The following is a 17,062-nucleotide window of genomic DNA, read 5'->3' as shown; positions in this document are numbered from 1 at the left end:
TACACACTGCCTACATTTCTTAAGGGATAACTTGACCTGGTATAAGGTGTAAGTACCATAGGTACCCACTACAAACCAGGCCAGCCTCCTACTCCTGGTCACAGTCAAGCAAGAAGTCCTCAGGTCCTGGTGCTCTAAGATGGTTGGATGTCAATAGAAAAGGCCTTTGGCAAGCACTCATGGGGCGGAAGTCAATCAATCAATCAAGGATTTATAGAGTGCACTAATCACCCGTTAGGGTCTCAAGGCACTGGGGGGAGCTACTGGTAGTAGAGCCATGTCTTGAGGAGTTTCCTGATTGTCAGGAGGTCTTGAGTCTGGCGAAGGTGAAGCGGTAGGGAGTTCCAGGTCTTGCCGGCTAGGTGAGAGAAGGATCTTCCTCCGGCGGTGGTGCGGCGGATGCGGGGGACGGAGGCGAGGGCGAGGCGAAGATTGCGGGTGGGGGTGTGGAAGGTGAGTCTGTCGTTGAGGTAGGCTGGGCCTGTGTCGTGGAGGGCCTTGTGTGTGTAGATGAGGAGTTTGAAGGTGATCATCTTTGATACCAGTAGCCAGTGAAGGTTTCTGAGGTGGGGGACAATGTGGTCGTGGCATGGAACGTCCAGAATGAGGCGGGCAGATGCGTTCTGGATTCTTTGCAGTTTTGTTAGGAGTTTGGTTGTTATTCCTGCAAATAAGGCATTTCCGTAATCCAATCGGCTGTTGACACTGAAGTTCCCGGAGAAGAAGTGTTGTCATTCCCAGGCCTGGCACTCCAATGTCCAAACCTGATGGCAGAAGAAATCAACCTGAGGTGGAGTATTTGTCTTGCTGCATTGCAGGGGTGGCTCCTTCGTTAGGGCGGAGGAGTGCAAAATCTTTTCAAGAAAACTATAATAAACTGTATTTATTATTGTTTTCTTGTAAAAGGGCGGGGCTATGGGGGTGACGAGCTGTGAAGGGGAGTGCACAGCATCTCCCCTCAGTGCACATTTGTTTGGCTGGCCGTCTCTGACCGGCCAAACACACATGCGCACAGGGCTCTCTCCAGCCCAGCATGGTGTTGCCGGGCTCGAGAGAGCAGGCAGAGGGTCCCAGTCTGCCTGGGAGCAACCTGGCTAAGTGCTGCCAGCCAATCCTGCCGCTGCTCTGAGCAGCGTCAGTATTGGCCACAAGGCAGGATGGGAACCTGTGCCTGTAGTAGAGGAGCAATGCGATTGTGTCAGTGGCGGCGATTGAGGAAAATTGCTTTTTTCTTTAAAAAAAAAAATGTATGTTCCTCCGCCACCCCGCCCCTTCCACAAGCTGCGACTGGTGCATTGTGGACTAAAGGTGGAGTTGCAACAAGTTTTGTGCCTCAAACACACCTTTGAACAAAATCAATTTGCAACCATCCCCAACTCACCACTAGATGGCAGGACTAGGCAGAGCGTGTGTACCATGTATTTCTGGAAAATGGGAATTCCAGAATGTTGCAAATTCCTTCTGGCAGGGACAGAAGTGGTTTCATACCAAAGAAGAATATGTTTTGAATTCATGCATTAATCAGGATGGACACCAGGACTTGTCATTCCAGTGAGACATCTAGAAACAAATTCTAGTCCACATATGAATTGCCTAGAATAATATGGGATAAATAAACTATATAGGAGTTAATTTGTAATGAAATTAAGTATCTGAGATAACTCCATTACAACGCAAATCTTCAGAAATATCCAGATGGGTACAAGTAACATTTAAGAAAAAATAATCTGGCAACAATAAAGCTAGCTGTGTCTTCTCCCAACACAACAGGTCTACAAAAATGACCTCAGATTTTTAGCATTAACTGTTTACAGCAGTGTAATTAAATAGGTTCAAGGTAAAAGGCTGACATGTTTCCAATTGATCATTGTACTCGCCTGTCCAAGTAGTGGTCATGAGATGCATGCGGCTGGCCAATATATATTTTTTGTGCTAATAAATTATCTCACTTTGAGTATCCAATCACATCTTCCAGAAGGATTACTTTTAGTTAGTGCAAGGTGGATGAGGGGTGGATAGTCAGACAATCTATACAGAGATCCCATAAGATTCTCGACACAACAGACACACAATGTACAAGTCAACCATATATACACACCATGACAGGTCCAAACAGACATGCAGAAAAGCGCCTTGCCCAGTTATGAGAATATCCTTTATATGAGTAAGAAAAGGAATGCGTTGATTACTAATGCATGTTGCGTAAGGCCACTGAGTTAAGAAGCTGTTGTAATTTAACTCATAGCCAAGAGGGGTTAGCTTGAAAACTAAACACTTCTTCTGTAAGTTAGACCCCTGCACCCCCATCACACTCCCTTACCCCACTAACAAGTACAGAGAATGGCCACCAAGCCTGGATAACTTTTTGTCCCACTCTGCCCCAACTCTAAACGAGGCCTACAGTCTTTACTTTTCATTTTCGAAAACACAATGCCTTGGATCAAAGCGCCAGATGCTGAAATAAGGCAGGATATGTCAATCCAGAACATCTTCAAACAGTCCCACTTCCCCAAGTAACATTTGCAAACAATCACCCATCATATGGGGACCTTGCCTTGACTGCTTCTGGAGAAAAGGGATATGAAACCAAGGCCAATTTAGTCTAATCTGCATGGTCTTCGATTTACAGACTTATAATCATAGGTGAATTCAACTCCTGGTTTGATAATCCATCCAAGGGCAAAGCCAAAGAATATTGTAAATTGTTAGAGTCACTTAACCTCTCTCTGTGTATTTTTAATCCTCTACTCACATGAAAGGTCACACTGTAGATCTTAACTGGACCGCAGATTCATAGATAGACCCTCTTTTTAGCTGAACAGGGTCTCTGGTCCGATCATTACATCTTCAATTAATAAGCAAAATGTATTCCAAAATGTGATTGGAAAGTAGTAGAGATTCATAAATTAGCTTTATCCCTTCTTTTTACAGTTCCCTAGAAAGAACTTAAAGCAACCTTGGCTAAGTTAAAATCCGGTTCTCTCTCCCACCCTTGCCCTGACACTTTGCTTTTTAGATTACCTCGTGACTCCCTGGTATCACTAAAGGTTTTTCTGAAAGCATCACTGGAGCAAGGAACAATTACTATGGGCCTGATTCTAACTTTGGAGGACGGTGTTAAACCGTCCCAAAAGTGGCGGATATACCACCTACCGTATTACGAGTTCCATAGGATATAATGGACTCGTAATACGGTAGGTGGTATATCCGCCACTTTTGGGACGGTTTAACACCGTCCTCCAAAGTTAGAATCAGGCCCTATATCTCTTAAATATTGTTCAGCCCCAACTATCCTAAACCAAATGGTTGAGAGCCTTCATTAATTATTGTAAAAAATGTTTGAGCCTACATTCATGAAAAGTTTCATTCAATTTCATTACTCCGGGCGGCAACAGTCCATTCTCCTTGAAAGGCATGTGGTCAAGTAACTGAGCAATCATCTACAACACACCAACATTTTAAGCCCTTCCCAAGTAAGATTTTGCTCTGCAAACAGTAACTAGTCAGTCCTCCCGGAAATTCATAATGCTGTGAGAAAGGAGGTTGATGAAGCTAAAAGCAATGCAGTTATATTGCAGGACTTAGCTGTGTTGGTAAGGTTAGTTATGACATTCTCCTGGGTCTGATGATAGGAGCAGGAATAACTTGAGTCACTAAGATATTTGGGTCTTAAGGATTCTGCCTTATTTCCCCACCTATTTAATGTTTATCCCATCCCTTTGGCAATTTCTCTTCTGGCTGGAAACACCAGCACATACATGAATGCGGATGCCTCTTGGTTACTTAGACTGGACAGTGGACTCAACTTCCTAGGTCTACTTCGGAGAAACTATGACATTCATCTGGGAATGGATGGGAAGTAACCGCCTTAGGTTAAATGCTGACAAAAACAGAACTCCTGGGTATGACCGGGAAGTCTAATCTCTGGAATAATGGTTACTGGACCCTCAAAGTGAGGTTTCCATCATCTTAAGTTAAAGTACTCAAGAGCCTGTGGCACAAAACCTTTTTCACTCTTCCTTGGCACATATAACTTCTTACCTCTTCTGGACCCTATCATCTTAAATCATCATTGGGAAAATTACTCCCTTCCTCAGTGATGATGCACAAAGGTGGTCTGTTGCTGCCATCATTGGTTCAAGACTTGATTACTATATCTAGGACTTCTGGATCTCTCTTTCAACATTTTTAAGTCATTCAGAATGCAGCAGTACGTTTGTCAATGGTTCTCCCTGGTTTGGCCGTGCCCATCGTCTCTCGCACTCCGTACACTGGCTTTCTGTTCGAGATCTTATTCATTTCAAGGCCCTCTGTGTGAGAACGAAGGCCCTCTATGGATCTTCCCCATACTTCCCAAACAATATATTATTCTATGGTTCTTCGCACAGCCACCGCCAACCAGGTCATAATCCCTACATTTTCAAGAAGTCCACTTGGGGGTCAGAGCTTCTCAGTCGGCCCTCGCACCCATAGAAATCTCTACCTGACCCGCTTTGTACCATTTAATGTATCAACAATATTAAATAAGAATTTGAAACATGGATATGTTCTTATAGTTTACTAATCATACACGAGCTGTACTTTGTGGCGAGTTAGCACCAAGAGGCCTACAGGTGAATGCGCACTCTACAAAGGCCTACACAGAACAGAAAAACAAAATTTCACCCACACAACCAGAATTTTATATTTAGACTAAATAAGCTTGTGGCACTCACTCAAGCTGACACTACGGGCTCATTGTCAGAGACAGCAATCAGCAGTTGTGAGCTTCACCTCCACTAGGAAAGATGCTGATGAGCTAAGGTGAGGTTCACCTATGTCGCTAGCACAGCGATGCGAGGATGTATGGTTCACCTACTTCACTATAAAAGTGACATGGATGTGTTACTAGCACAATGAGTAATGACAATGAACAAGAGTGAGTTTCAACCTTGTCACAAATAGAGAGTGATGAACCAATTTGTCACAAGCACAGACCGTAAAGAGCCACAGGTGGGTTGGGGGGTCACCCCTGTCACTAGCTCAAAGTAGGTGTGAGATTCACCTTTGTCACTAACAAAGACACAAAACGTTGTGCGCCTCACCACCCCACTAGCACAGATACAGGGGACTGGGTGTGACGTTGGCATATGTCACTAGCAGAGTCAGTGATGAGTGATGCAGGGTTCACCTTTGCCAATAGCACAGACAGGGATGTGAAGGGTGAGGTTCAGCTCTGTCAGGAACTAGACAAATGACGTGTGGGTGTGAGGTTCAGCGCTGTCATTAATACACAGAATGGGGAGTAAATGTGAGGTTCACCTGTGAGACAGAACCTACAGTGATAAGCAGGTGTGAGCTTCACATAATTCACTAGCACAGACAGCGATTAAAAGGTGTGAGCTTCACTTACGTCACTAACACAGACAGCGATGAACAGGTGTGAGCTTCACCTAAGTCACTAGCACAGACAATGATGAACAGGTGTGAGCTTCACTTACGTCACTAACACAGACAGCGATGAACAGGTGTGAGCTTCACTTACGTCACTAGCAGAGACAGCGATGACCAGGTGTGAGCTTCACCTAAGTCACTAACATAGGCAGCGATGAACAGGTGTGAGCTTCACCTACGTCACTACGCAGACAGCGATGAACAGGTGTGAGCTTCACCTACGTCACTAGCACAGGCAGCAATGAAAAGGTGTGAACTTCACCTACGTCTCTACGCAGACAGCGATGAACAGGTGTGAGCTTCACCTACCTCACTAGCACAGACAGCGATGAACAGGTGTGAGCTTCACCTACGTCACTACGCAGACAGCGATGAACAGGTGTGAGCTTCACTTACGTCACTAACACAGACAGCGATGAACAGGTGTGAGCTTCACCTATGTCACTACGCAGACAGTGATGAACAGGTGTGAACTTCACCTACGTCACTACGCAGACAGTGATGAACAGGTGTGAACTTCACCTATGTCACTAGCAGAGACTGCGATGAACAGCTGTGAGCTTCACCTACGTCACTACGCAGACAGCGATGAACAGGTGTGAGCTTCACCTAAGTCACTAGCAGAGACAGCAGTGAGCACGTGTGAGCTTCACCTACGTCACTACGCAGGCAGCGAGGAGCAGGTGTGAGCTTCACCTAAGTCACTAGTACAGACAGCGATGAACAGGTGTGAGCTTCACTTACGTCACTACGCAGGCAGCGAGGAGCAGGTGTGAGCTTCACCTAAGTCACTAGTACAGACAGCGATGAACAGGTGTGAGCTTCACTTACGTCACTACGCAGGCAGCGAGGAGCAGGTGTGAGCTTCACCTAAGTCACTAGTACAGACAGCGATGAGCAGGTGTGAGCTTCACCTAAGTCACTAGTACAGACAGCGATGAGCAGGTGTGAGCTTCACCTAAGCCACTAGTACAGACAGCGATGAACAGGTGTGAGCTTCACCTAAGTCACTAAGCAGACAGCGATGAACAGGTGTGAGCTTCACCTAAGTCACTAGTACAGACAGCGATGAGCAGGTGTGAGCTTCACCTAAGTCACTAGTACAGACAGCGATGAGCAGGTGTGAGCTTCACCTAAGTCACTAGTACAGACAGCGATGAGCAGGTGTGAGCTTCACCTAAGCCACTAGTACAGACAGCGATGAACAGGTGTGAGCTTCACCTAAGTCACTAAGCAGACAGCGATGAACAGGTGTGAGCTTCACCTAAGTCACTAGCACAGGCAGCAATGAGCAGGTGTACGGTTAGGATATGTCACCGGCATTGACAGTGAGGAGTGGATATGAATAAAGTCTTACTAGCAGACAGGCTTTTTGCTGGCTCCACCACCTGCAGCTGCACTGACTTGCTTTTCACCAAGTTGAACAGGACTGGGTGCCGTGCCTGGCAAGTGTAGATCCCAGCATCCTCCTTTCCAAACTTCTTCAGTATCAACGTCTTTGAGGCCACAATCCAGTCATCGCCCTGTGAAGCAAACAACAGATGTAAACACCAGCATCTCTGGGGCTGTAGCAGCTTAGGGCTCAGTACACCAACCCACAACCTATCACATCCAGGGCCACATGGGCTCAGGAGTCGAAACGCCAATACACAACCTACTACACCCAGGCTCCCATGATCAGGAGTCAGCACCACATCCACGGCATTAAATACTGGAGCTCTGGAGTCAGAACAGACACCCACAATCTATCATAGCCAGGGCTTCAGGGAATCAGGAAGTCGGCATACAGACCTACATCCAGTCACACCCACGGCATTGAGGGTCAGCAGACACTCACAGCATACCACATCAAGGTGCTCAAGGTTCAGCACACAGACCCACAACCTTTAACAATTAGAGCTCAAGGGTCTTGGGAGTCAGCACACAGACCCACTGTTGGAAATGGACCTTTTTGCAAGGTTATCCCCAGAATTTTGCCTCTTACCTCCTGTTTTTGACTGTGTGCAGAGTTTCATTTTTGCTGGCTTTAGGACTCTGGGCACTTTACCACTGTGCTAAAGTGCAAGTGCAAGTGCTCCCTTTGTAAATTGTATTGGTGATTGGTTTAACCATGATTGGCATATTTGATTTGCCAGTAATTCCCTAGTATAGTGCACCCTGTGTGCCCAGGACCTGTAAATAAAATGCTACTTGTGGGCCTGCAGCACTAATCGTGCCACCCACATGAGTAGCCCTGTAAACATGTCTCAGGACTGCCATTGCAGTGCACCCACTTGCCAGGTCCAAACCTTCCCTTTTATTACCTGGGAGTTACCCCTAAGCTAGGCCCAAGGTAGCCCCATGGGCAGGGTGCAGTGTATTTAAAAGGTAGGACATGTACTGGTGTGCTTTACATGTCCTGGTAGTGAAGTACTGCTAATTTCGATTTTCACTATTGCAAGGCCTATCTCTTCCATTGGATAACATTGGGATTGCCTTGAAATATCTTTTAGGTATAAGTCCCCATTGGGAGCGGATAGAGATATTGAGTTTCGGGTCTCTGAACTCACAATTTAAAAATACATCTTTTGGTGAAGTTGGTTTTTGAACTATAAGTTTGAAAATGCCACTTTTACAAAATGGGCATTTTTTTGCCTAATCGTTCTGTGCCTCTGCATGTCTGCTGATAGGTCTGGGTGAGGATGACAGTTGGGATGTTTGTGAATTAAGTCTAGGTGGTCACACGACGGGAGCTGTGGTGTGCCCTTCATTTCCTGAAGGGTCTTCCGGATTTAGAGTGGTGGGAGGAGCCGACACTTGCACTTGAATAGGGCTGTCTGGGGACAGGGAAAGGCAGGGTCTTGTGCACTACAAAGACTTCTCTTTGAAGTTTGCCTACCTCAAAGAGAGAAATGGGTATAAGTACTGGACCTCGGACACCACAGAGTTATAATACTTTTGGACTGAGGACATTCTGCCAGGAAGAAGAGCTGGATACTGTAGGAGGGACTGCCACTCTGCCAGTTGCTTTATTGTGCTGGCATGCTGATTCTGTCCTGGGAGTGAAAGTTCTGGACTTTGCTTTTTGCATCCTTCTTTCCAAGATTCTCCAAGGGCTTGAACTGAGCTGGCTTCCTGTGAAGAAGTCTAAGGGACATGAAAGAATTAACCTGCCAGTGTCTGGGTTCTTCTGCTTAAAGTCCTGTCTTGCCAAGTGGTGCCAACTCTAGTCCCTGGGCCCTTTGAAGTGTAAGTGGGTGACCTATAGGTTAAAAATCATGCACCGATGCACCACAGTGGAAAAATCGATGCAGTGCATGTCCTGCAGCTGGAGAATCAACACAGCGCCGGTCTTGTAGCTGTAGATGCAATGCAGGCCTGTCTTACCACGACTCCATCAACACAGCACGTCTGGATTTTACATGCATCATCCCTGAGGCATCAATTTCTCATCGACCCCGCACTCCATGTTATTACCCATCGAGTGTACTGTCCCTGCTTTGCGCCACGGCGCACCTTGTGCGCAATAAAGTGCGCGGTTACCTGCTAACGGTGAGCTTGCCTGTTATGGTTGGCGCCACCTACCTTTGGAGAGTCATTCCTCTGGTAAAAGAGAAGGCAACATCTACCAGTTGCCAAAGAAGTCTTCTTGTGAGGGTGCACTTAACCTGTCAAAGTCACACCATAGGGGGGTGTAGGCTGAAAAAGCCAGACTTCTGGCCAGTCCTACTCACTGTGCGCACTGACCAGCTGAAGTCAAGGCCAAGGTGCACCACTCAGTGGCCACACTCAGTGCTCAAGAAGCCATTCAAAGATCAACACTCACCTTTCGGCTCCACTCGTAGATGGCCTCTTTGGGGGAGTCCGTTTCTGCTCTGCAGCGGAGTTCCACATCGGACCCCTCTTCGATGAACTCTTCAGAGCCCACAGTTCCACACCAGACGTTTACACGACTGATATACACATTGCGTACATCTGCGGAGCACAAAGATGGGGTAGGTCAGAGCGAACAAAAGAGAAAGGAAGGGAGAGGGGGAAGCTAAAATAGAGGGGTAGGAAACAGTGGAAGACAGAGGAGAAAGAAGAGAAAAAGAAGACCGAGAATAGAAAGGAGAGAGGAAACAGAGGAGAGCAGATGGGAGAAAGAAGAGACAAAGTGGAAAGGGAATAGAAGGGAAAGAGGAAACGGGAGAGCAGACAAAAGAGGAAGAAGAGGCAAAGAGGAAAGAAGGTAGAAGGGAAAGAGGAAACAGAGGAGAGCAGACAGAGGAGAAAGAAGAGACAAAAGGGAAATACAATAGAAGGGAAAGAGGAAACAGGAGAGCAGGCAGAGGAGAAAAAAGAGACAAAGAGGAAAGAAAGTAGAAGGTAAAGAGGAAACGGGAGAGGAGTAAAGAAGAGAGGGAAAAGTACAGAGGGAGGGAAAAGTACAGAGGGAGGGAAATATATACAAGATAAAAAGAGGAGGCAAAAGTAACGAGAGGAGACAGAGGAGGAAAGAAGCGAGGGCAGAGGACAGAGGGATAGAATGAACAGGGTATACATGAAACAAAGATGAAGAGAGGAGACTGAGGATTGAAGAAAAGAGTGAAAGAGGACAAAGGAGAAAAAGAATAAACAGGTAGCGAGGAAACAAGGGTGAAGAGAGGAGAGAGAGAGGAGGAAAGAACACTGGGAGGGGAAAAATAAACATGGAGAAATGACAACAGTGAACAGAGGAGAGAGAGGGGAAAAAGAAAGAGAGGGCGGGGGAGAATAAACAGGGTAAAGAGAGGAGGGAGAGGTGAAGAAAGAAGACAGAAGAGGAAGCAAGGGAGAGAGGGGAAGACGACTGAAGAAAGGCGACAGGCGGGGATCAGAGGAAGCAGAGGGGCAGCAAGGGGGGGGGGGGGGGGTGCTACTGCTCGGGGTACCAAACCGAGACAGTACATGAGTTTACCAGTGTCAGGTTACTGAGCAGAAGGTACGACAAAAACATGACACACAACTCATCGGCACCGATTTTAACATTTCATGTCGCAACACCATAACTCCACACATGTAAACAACAAGATGATACAGATGAATATTTTAGAGTAATAAAAAGTGTGATGAGTTATATTTCAGGCGCTGGTCGCTCTCCTGCCATCTACTGGTAGCTTGAGAATATTACAACTTGCTATTCTTCAGAGTTTTAATTTGGGCCGCGGGTTGAATGACGTCACCATGTTTCCTCATCAGAGACACCCCACCTTAGATAATGCGCTTTTTCTCCATCGGAATGGTTGCTGTGTGTGATAAGACTAGGCGCCTGATTCACAAAAGTGAATTTGGACTAAAAGTCTAAACTGAGACCAAAGTCTAACTTTACTACGAGTAAAGTTAGACTTTGTGTCTAAGTTTAGACTTTTGGTCTAAACTTGAACTTTTGGTCTAGTTTACCTTTGTGAATCGGGCTCTCCGAGTCTTATTTAGGGCTTGGCGGGTGGCTACGTACTGCCGGGGGGGTGCAGAGGTCTCTCTGCTCCCTTCACGTCAGTGAAGTTTGCAGAGCAGGCGGCGTGTAGCAATAATAATGGCTGGTAATCAACCTTTGTCCGTATAAACAAGCAATTCATTAAAATAAAGTGCCCCTTAATGATTAAAAACAACAAATACAAAATCTAAATAAAAGCAATTACAAGGTTAAAGTCAGTTTTAAAATAACATTAAAAAAAAATAAGAGAAACTGCAAACGCAACTCTATTTGAGTGCAGTGTAAAAAAATAATGAAATGTCGACGTTACCGCCCGCAAACCTGTCTCTAATTGTTAGTGCATTTAATCTTTTCTCTCTACTAATATGGAGGGTGATAGCATTATATGAGCTGAATAATGCGGCCAACGATATTGGCACGGGAAAAAATGAATCCCACTACTGGGAATATAGTATATATTAACACAGGCGTCCAGTCTTAATATTAACAAATGATGGACTCCTGCAGGATTCACAATACAGAACAAATCTCCCGGCTTTCCTGCTTCCGAGCTAATCCTACCGAAATGATTTAATGCACGTTTTAATTCAATGTACTGCCTATCAGCCTGGTATGGTTCTTCTTTGATTCACTTTCTTACGGCTTTTTTGTTCGTATTTATTGGATTACCAGCTCTTGAAGTGTTATGCCTGTCGTGTCTTTTGAATACAGATGCGGGTTCACATTTCTTCTTCCAGATATATCTGTAGGAACATTTACACAAACCTGTCAAGCGCTGCTTAGCTCAGAGGACACCCCCTCGCCAGTGATGATGATAACTTATAATACATGCACCCCCTCTCTAAGTGCGATGAGCAGGGCTGGTGGACCCCGGTGGTAGAGTCCGGGCCCCTCAAGACCAACACATGCAGGTAAACCCTGAGCGCCTACCTCCAAGCGCTTTAAAATGTGAAAACTCTTCCCATTGTAATCTCAAGCATACCATCATTCAATAGAGACCAGTGCCCTTATGGGCTCTGGAAAACTTAAATATCCCTCCCAAATACTTAAGACTTCCCAGACTCAGGATTCACATTATTTAAGGCCTGTACTCTGCGTCCTTAACAATTGTGGGATTCATTCATTTTGTAGTGTTTACCAGTGACGTAACTAGTACACACCAAAACTTCTACCATGTATAGATGGATGATACACTTACAAGAATACGACAGCTAGGTGGAATACCGTCCCAGGTCCACCAGCCCCGCCGACTACCTGTTGCGTCACCCATGGGCTGCCACACCAGAGGAGGAGAATGAGGCCAATGAAACGGAGGAGTATGTCAGATATTTCACAGATGGTTCTCACCCTCTGCCCATATCCTTAGACATGATATGGCAAGCAACTGCTAATGATGAATGCTTGCAACTGGACCTAGAGGCTGTCGAATCCGGTCAGTGACATGAGTTAAAGACCCACTGGGCACAACGAACCCTGGAGACCCAACGAACCTTAGACTCTCTCCATCAGGTGTGCCATGAGATAGCTAGTGATCTGGATGACTGCCCTCTGCGGTGAAACCGAATCATCATTCCCACCAGCCTAACCACCCATGTGGTGCGCCTGGCCCACGCTGACCACTAAGCGATGGTCAAGACAAAAGGCCAGCTTTGCAGCAAGGTGTGGTTTCCTCTCATGAATGAGCTAGTGGAAATGACGGTAAGGTCCATGATGTCAAACAGTAGAAGCCCCTGAACTGCCAGCGCCCATCATCACAGAATGAGGGCCCCGGCAGCTGTGGGTGTGCACAAGTCTAGATTCTGGATGCCTCCCGGATGGCAGACACACCCTCGTCCTTGTTGATGATTATTCCCATACACCCTAGGAGCCAGTGACATTCTTCCCAAGCTGAAGAAATAGATGGCAACCCACAGACTCTGCCTAGAGATCAGGACAGACAATGGCCTGCCAATCCATGGCCGTGAACCAGCCACATTCTTGAAATCCCTGAACATCAAGTACAAAAGAGGCCCTGATGGCATCAAGCCAATGGAGAGGTGGAAAGACTTATGAGGACACCAAACAAAGTGATTAGGATTGCATACGCCAACCAACAATTTCTCAAGTGGTCAATTTCCTCCTTCCTGAGTGCGTATTAACAGACCACCCCATAAAGCACTACAGGATGAGCTCCATGCCAGCTCAGCATGAGCAGAGTGGTTAAAGACTCCATCCAACATCACCCTCAGTGGAAGCCTGCTCCCACTGACAGCCACCAGGCACTCTTGCGACAGACTAACGACAGAGCCAGGAGATGCAGACATGCCAAAGATTCAGACATGAAATTAGGCAACCATGTCCTAGTCAAGGACAGGTTCCCAGGGCACAAATTCAGACCTCCCTTTGAACGACACCCGTAGGTGGTTACCTTGAGGTGGGGAACCCAGATCCCAGTCAGGAGGGGTGATGAAAAAGTTAACTGGAACACCTCATAATTCAATAAATTCTATTACCCATCAACACACCCAGCAGAAGGTGAAGAACAGTTCTGTAGAAAGACAGAGAGAGAAGATGAGGAGTGGACAATCCAAAGCCTGGGTGAAGTGTTAAAGTAACAAACCCTGTCCCCGAGGTGCCCATGCAGAAACAAGCATCAATCCCAGAGGGTGCGAGGTCATGGGATCAAGCAAACAGGAACAGAACAGGGGCATGGGAAGACCCAAAAAGTCAAGAAGACCGGGCCCGATATCTTCTCTGAGGAAACTCAGCCCTGTCAACGACTAAAGGACTGTGCTGTGTGACAGCACCATTCCAGGAAGTTCGCCAGAGACAATTTTGTATCCTTTCAGTCTGAACGTATCTGTGTGCGGATTTGCTGCTTGCACTCTAGTACATGCCTGGTTTGTTTCAGTTTTCAAATGTTTGTGTTTAATTTGTGTTTTTTTTTATAGTGGAGAAGGATGTAGTTTTTAGCAGTGATATAACGGGTAGACACCAAGGGGAGTGTTGAGGAGAGGGAACCAACAGTGATAACCGCTGTTATGAGCCTAATAGAAACTCGGGCTGACAAGCATGTGTGCCTTCTGTAAAAAAATAAAATAAAATAAAAGCTAGGCCTAGACAGTGCAGGACAGAAGCTAACCGGACAGAGGCTAACGAGCAACCAGTGTCCGTGTCCTCATGTACGGAACAGGCTGGGCGGGTCATGAGTGGGTCCCTTCTCACTAGCGAATACATGCCCTCCCTCCCAATTCAGGAGGGAGACAAGGCTAGACTCCTGCCTCCTGATTCCTGCATGTAAAAACCTGATTCCCCTGTGGGCTTCAGCTGACAGGGCCTGGTCTGGTGTAACTCGTAGTATGCACTGCCAATAACCTGCTCCTGCAGGCCAGTGCACAGCACATGCATCACTCTCTATGCACTGCCAGTAACCTGCTCCTGCAGGCCAGTGCACAGCACATGCATCACTCTCTATGCACTGCCAATAACCTGCTCCTGCAGGCCAGTGCACAGCCCATGCATCACTCTCTATGCACTGCCAGTAACATGCTCCTGCAGGCCAGTGCACAGCACTTGCATCATGCTCTCTATGCACTGCCAGTAACCTGCTCCTGCAGGCCAGTGCACAGCACATGCATCACTCTATATGCACAGCCAGTAACCTGCTCGTGCAGGCCAGTGCACAGCACATGCATCACTATCTATGCACTGCCAGTAACCTGCTCCTGCAGGCCAGTGCACAGCACATGCATCACTCTCTATGCACTGCCAGCAACCTGCTCCTGCAGGCCAGTGCACAGCACTTGCATCACTCTCTATGCACTGCCAGTAAGCTGCTCCTGCAGGCCAGTGCACAACACATGCATCATGCTCTCTCCTTGCCTGCCAGAATGCTTTCTCCGTGCTCCTGGCAGGTACGGGGAAAAAACGTATATTTGTGAATGTAATATCCGATCCTGCAGCAGCAGACTTGCAAATTCTATACATAACAGGAACGCGATTCAGGCCCCAATAGAAATCAATGGGGGAAATACATTCTCCCAATTTCTTTTCTAGATATCTCCCACTTTTCTAAAATGTTGGCATGTATGCTAGCGCAGCCCTACACCTCTACACATTTGACCCACGCTCCAAAATTGAAACAAAAGTTTCAAAGATAAACAATGCGTAATATTCTGAACCCAACACTAGATGGCAGGAGGGGGCACAGAACATGCTGAAAACACATAGGCTTCCAAAAGCTATCAGCCAATGAAATCATCAACTCAGTTCCCTTACCAGACCTATCTATTTCCATGGCTGTTAATAGCTTGAGTTCCTTAATACATGCCTTCATAAAATATAAACCGAAATCATCTCTGCTTTTATCTGAGGGTTGGAAAACTCAATATCTCTTAATCCTCTTGGCTGCAGCCTGTTCATTTTGTTCATTAGTTTCTTTGTTTTTGCCCTGCCTGTACTTAACACACAAGAACAGAAAACTGATCTGGTACCAAAGTGTACAACAGAGTAGCGTGAGGGAGGAAGCAGATACCATGCACATTTTTATTTGAGAGGTGTTGGACATTTCTGCCTGACGCAACGGAGCAAATAGTGTTTCTTTCCCAAAAACACACAATGATCAGGTGTCACTTCTCTGCCATTCCGATTTTCACTATCTGCTAGAAGAGATTTAAAGAAAAAATCAAAATTTCGAGAACAAACAAATGGGCATTGCTGGGATACACAATATATAAATATCTGTCTTGACGTTTTATTTTGAAAATACAAAATTATGATGAAAGTTTCTATATCTTGTGGCTTACAATCAATCAATGAATCAGGGATTTGTAAAGTGCACTACTCACCCGTGAGGGTCTCAAGGCGCTGAGGAGGGGAGGGTGATAAGGTGGGGGGGAGGAGAGGTGCTGCTACTGCTCGAACAGCCAGGTCTTGAGAAGTTTCCTGAAGGTAAGGAGGTCTTTGGTCCGGCGCAGGTGGGTGAGAAGAGTGTTCCGCGTTTTAGCAGCGAGGTGTGAAAATGATCTACTGCCGGTTGTAGTTCTGCGGACGCGTGGGATGGTTGCGAGGGCGAGGTCAGTGTAGCAGAGATGCCGGTTTGGGGTGTAGGAGAGTCGGTTGTTGAGGTATTCTGGTCCGGTGTTGTGCTGTGCTTTGTGAACGTGGGTGAGGAGTTTGAAGGTGATTCTCTGGTTGACTGGGAGCCAGTGCAGGTTTTTCAGGTGGTCTGTGATGTAGCCGTGGATGTCCAGGATGAGGCGTGCTGAGGCGTTCTGGATCCGTTGCAGCCTCTTCTGGAGTTTGGCTGCGATTCCTGCGAAGAGGGCACTGCCGTAGTCCAGTTTGCTGCTTACGAGGGCTTGGGTGACTGTTCTTCTGGTTTCAGTGGGTATCCATTTATAGATCATTCGGAGCATGCAGAGTGTGTTGAAGCAGGAGGAGGAGATGGCATTGACTTGCTGGGTCATGGATAGTGAGGGGTCCAAGATGAATCCTAGGTTGCGTGCGTGGTCGGTGAGAGTCGGAGCGCTTCCGAGAGTGGCAGGCCACCAGGAGTCATCCCATGTGGAGGGCATGGAGCCGAAGATAAGGACTTCCGTCTTGTCCGAACTGAGTTTGAGGCAGCTGCTCTTCATCCATTCGGCTATGGCCTTCATTCCTTCATGGAGGTAGTTCTTGGCAGAGTCCTTGGTGAGGGAGAGGATCAGCTGGGTGTCGTCGGCATATGAGATGATGTTGAGATTGTGGGATCAAGCGATGTTAGCGAGCGGGGCCATGTAGATGTTGAAGAGGGTCAGGCTGAGGGACAAACCCTGGAGATGATTTTGGTGGCCTCTGAGCAGAATGGGGGGGAGGCGGACTCTCTGGGTTCTGCCAGTGAGAAAGGAGGTGACCCAGTCCAGGGCTCTGTCCCGGATTCCAGCATTGCTGAGGCGCGAGCGTAGGGTGTGGTGGCAGACGGTGTTGAATGTGGCCAAGAGATCCAGGAGGATGAGGGCCGCGATTTTGCCGCTGTCCAGTTTGGTTCTGATGTTGTCGGTAGCGGCGATGAGGGCTGTTTCTGTGCTGTGGTTGCTGCGGAATCCAGATTGGGAAGGGTCCAGGGTGCAGTTCTCCTCTAGGAAGTGGGTTAGTTGTCTGTTGATGGCCTTCTCGAGGACTTTTGCGGTTTGAAACAAAGAGGCATCGGGGGGAAAGGAAAGGGTTTTCCTTTCC

General features: G+C 47.0%; 1 protein-coding gene across 1 annotated transcript in view; it reads right to left on the bottom strand.

Annotated features, from left to right (window-relative positions):
• The window catches only part of LOC138246628 (uncharacterized), a 99,469-nt gene that overhangs the window by 18,767 nt on the left and 63,640 nt on the right, over positions 1 to 17,062 (bottom strand). The window contains exons 4-5 of the mRNA XM_069201340.1: positions 9,239 to 9,387; positions 6,791 to 6,956 (exon numbers count right to left, since the gene is read on the bottom strand). Coding sequence (XP_069057441.1) covers positions 6,791 to 6,956; positions 9,239 to 9,387 — 315 coding nt within the window. The remainder of the gene's footprint in view (positions 1 to 6,790; positions 6,957 to 9,238; positions 9,388 to 17,062) is intronic.

The sequence above is a fragment of the Pleurodeles waltl genome, chromosome 7 (genome assembly GCF_031143425.1).
Source record: "Pleurodeles waltl isolate 20211129_DDA chromosome 7, aPleWal1.hap1.20221129, whole genome shotgun sequence".
Lineage (NCBI taxonomy): Eukaryota > Metazoa > Chordata > Amphibia > Caudata > Salamandridae > Pleurodeles > Pleurodeles waltl.
The sequence above is the reverse complement of the archived record's forward strand: the minus strand, read 5'-3'. Positions and strand labels throughout refer to the sequence as shown.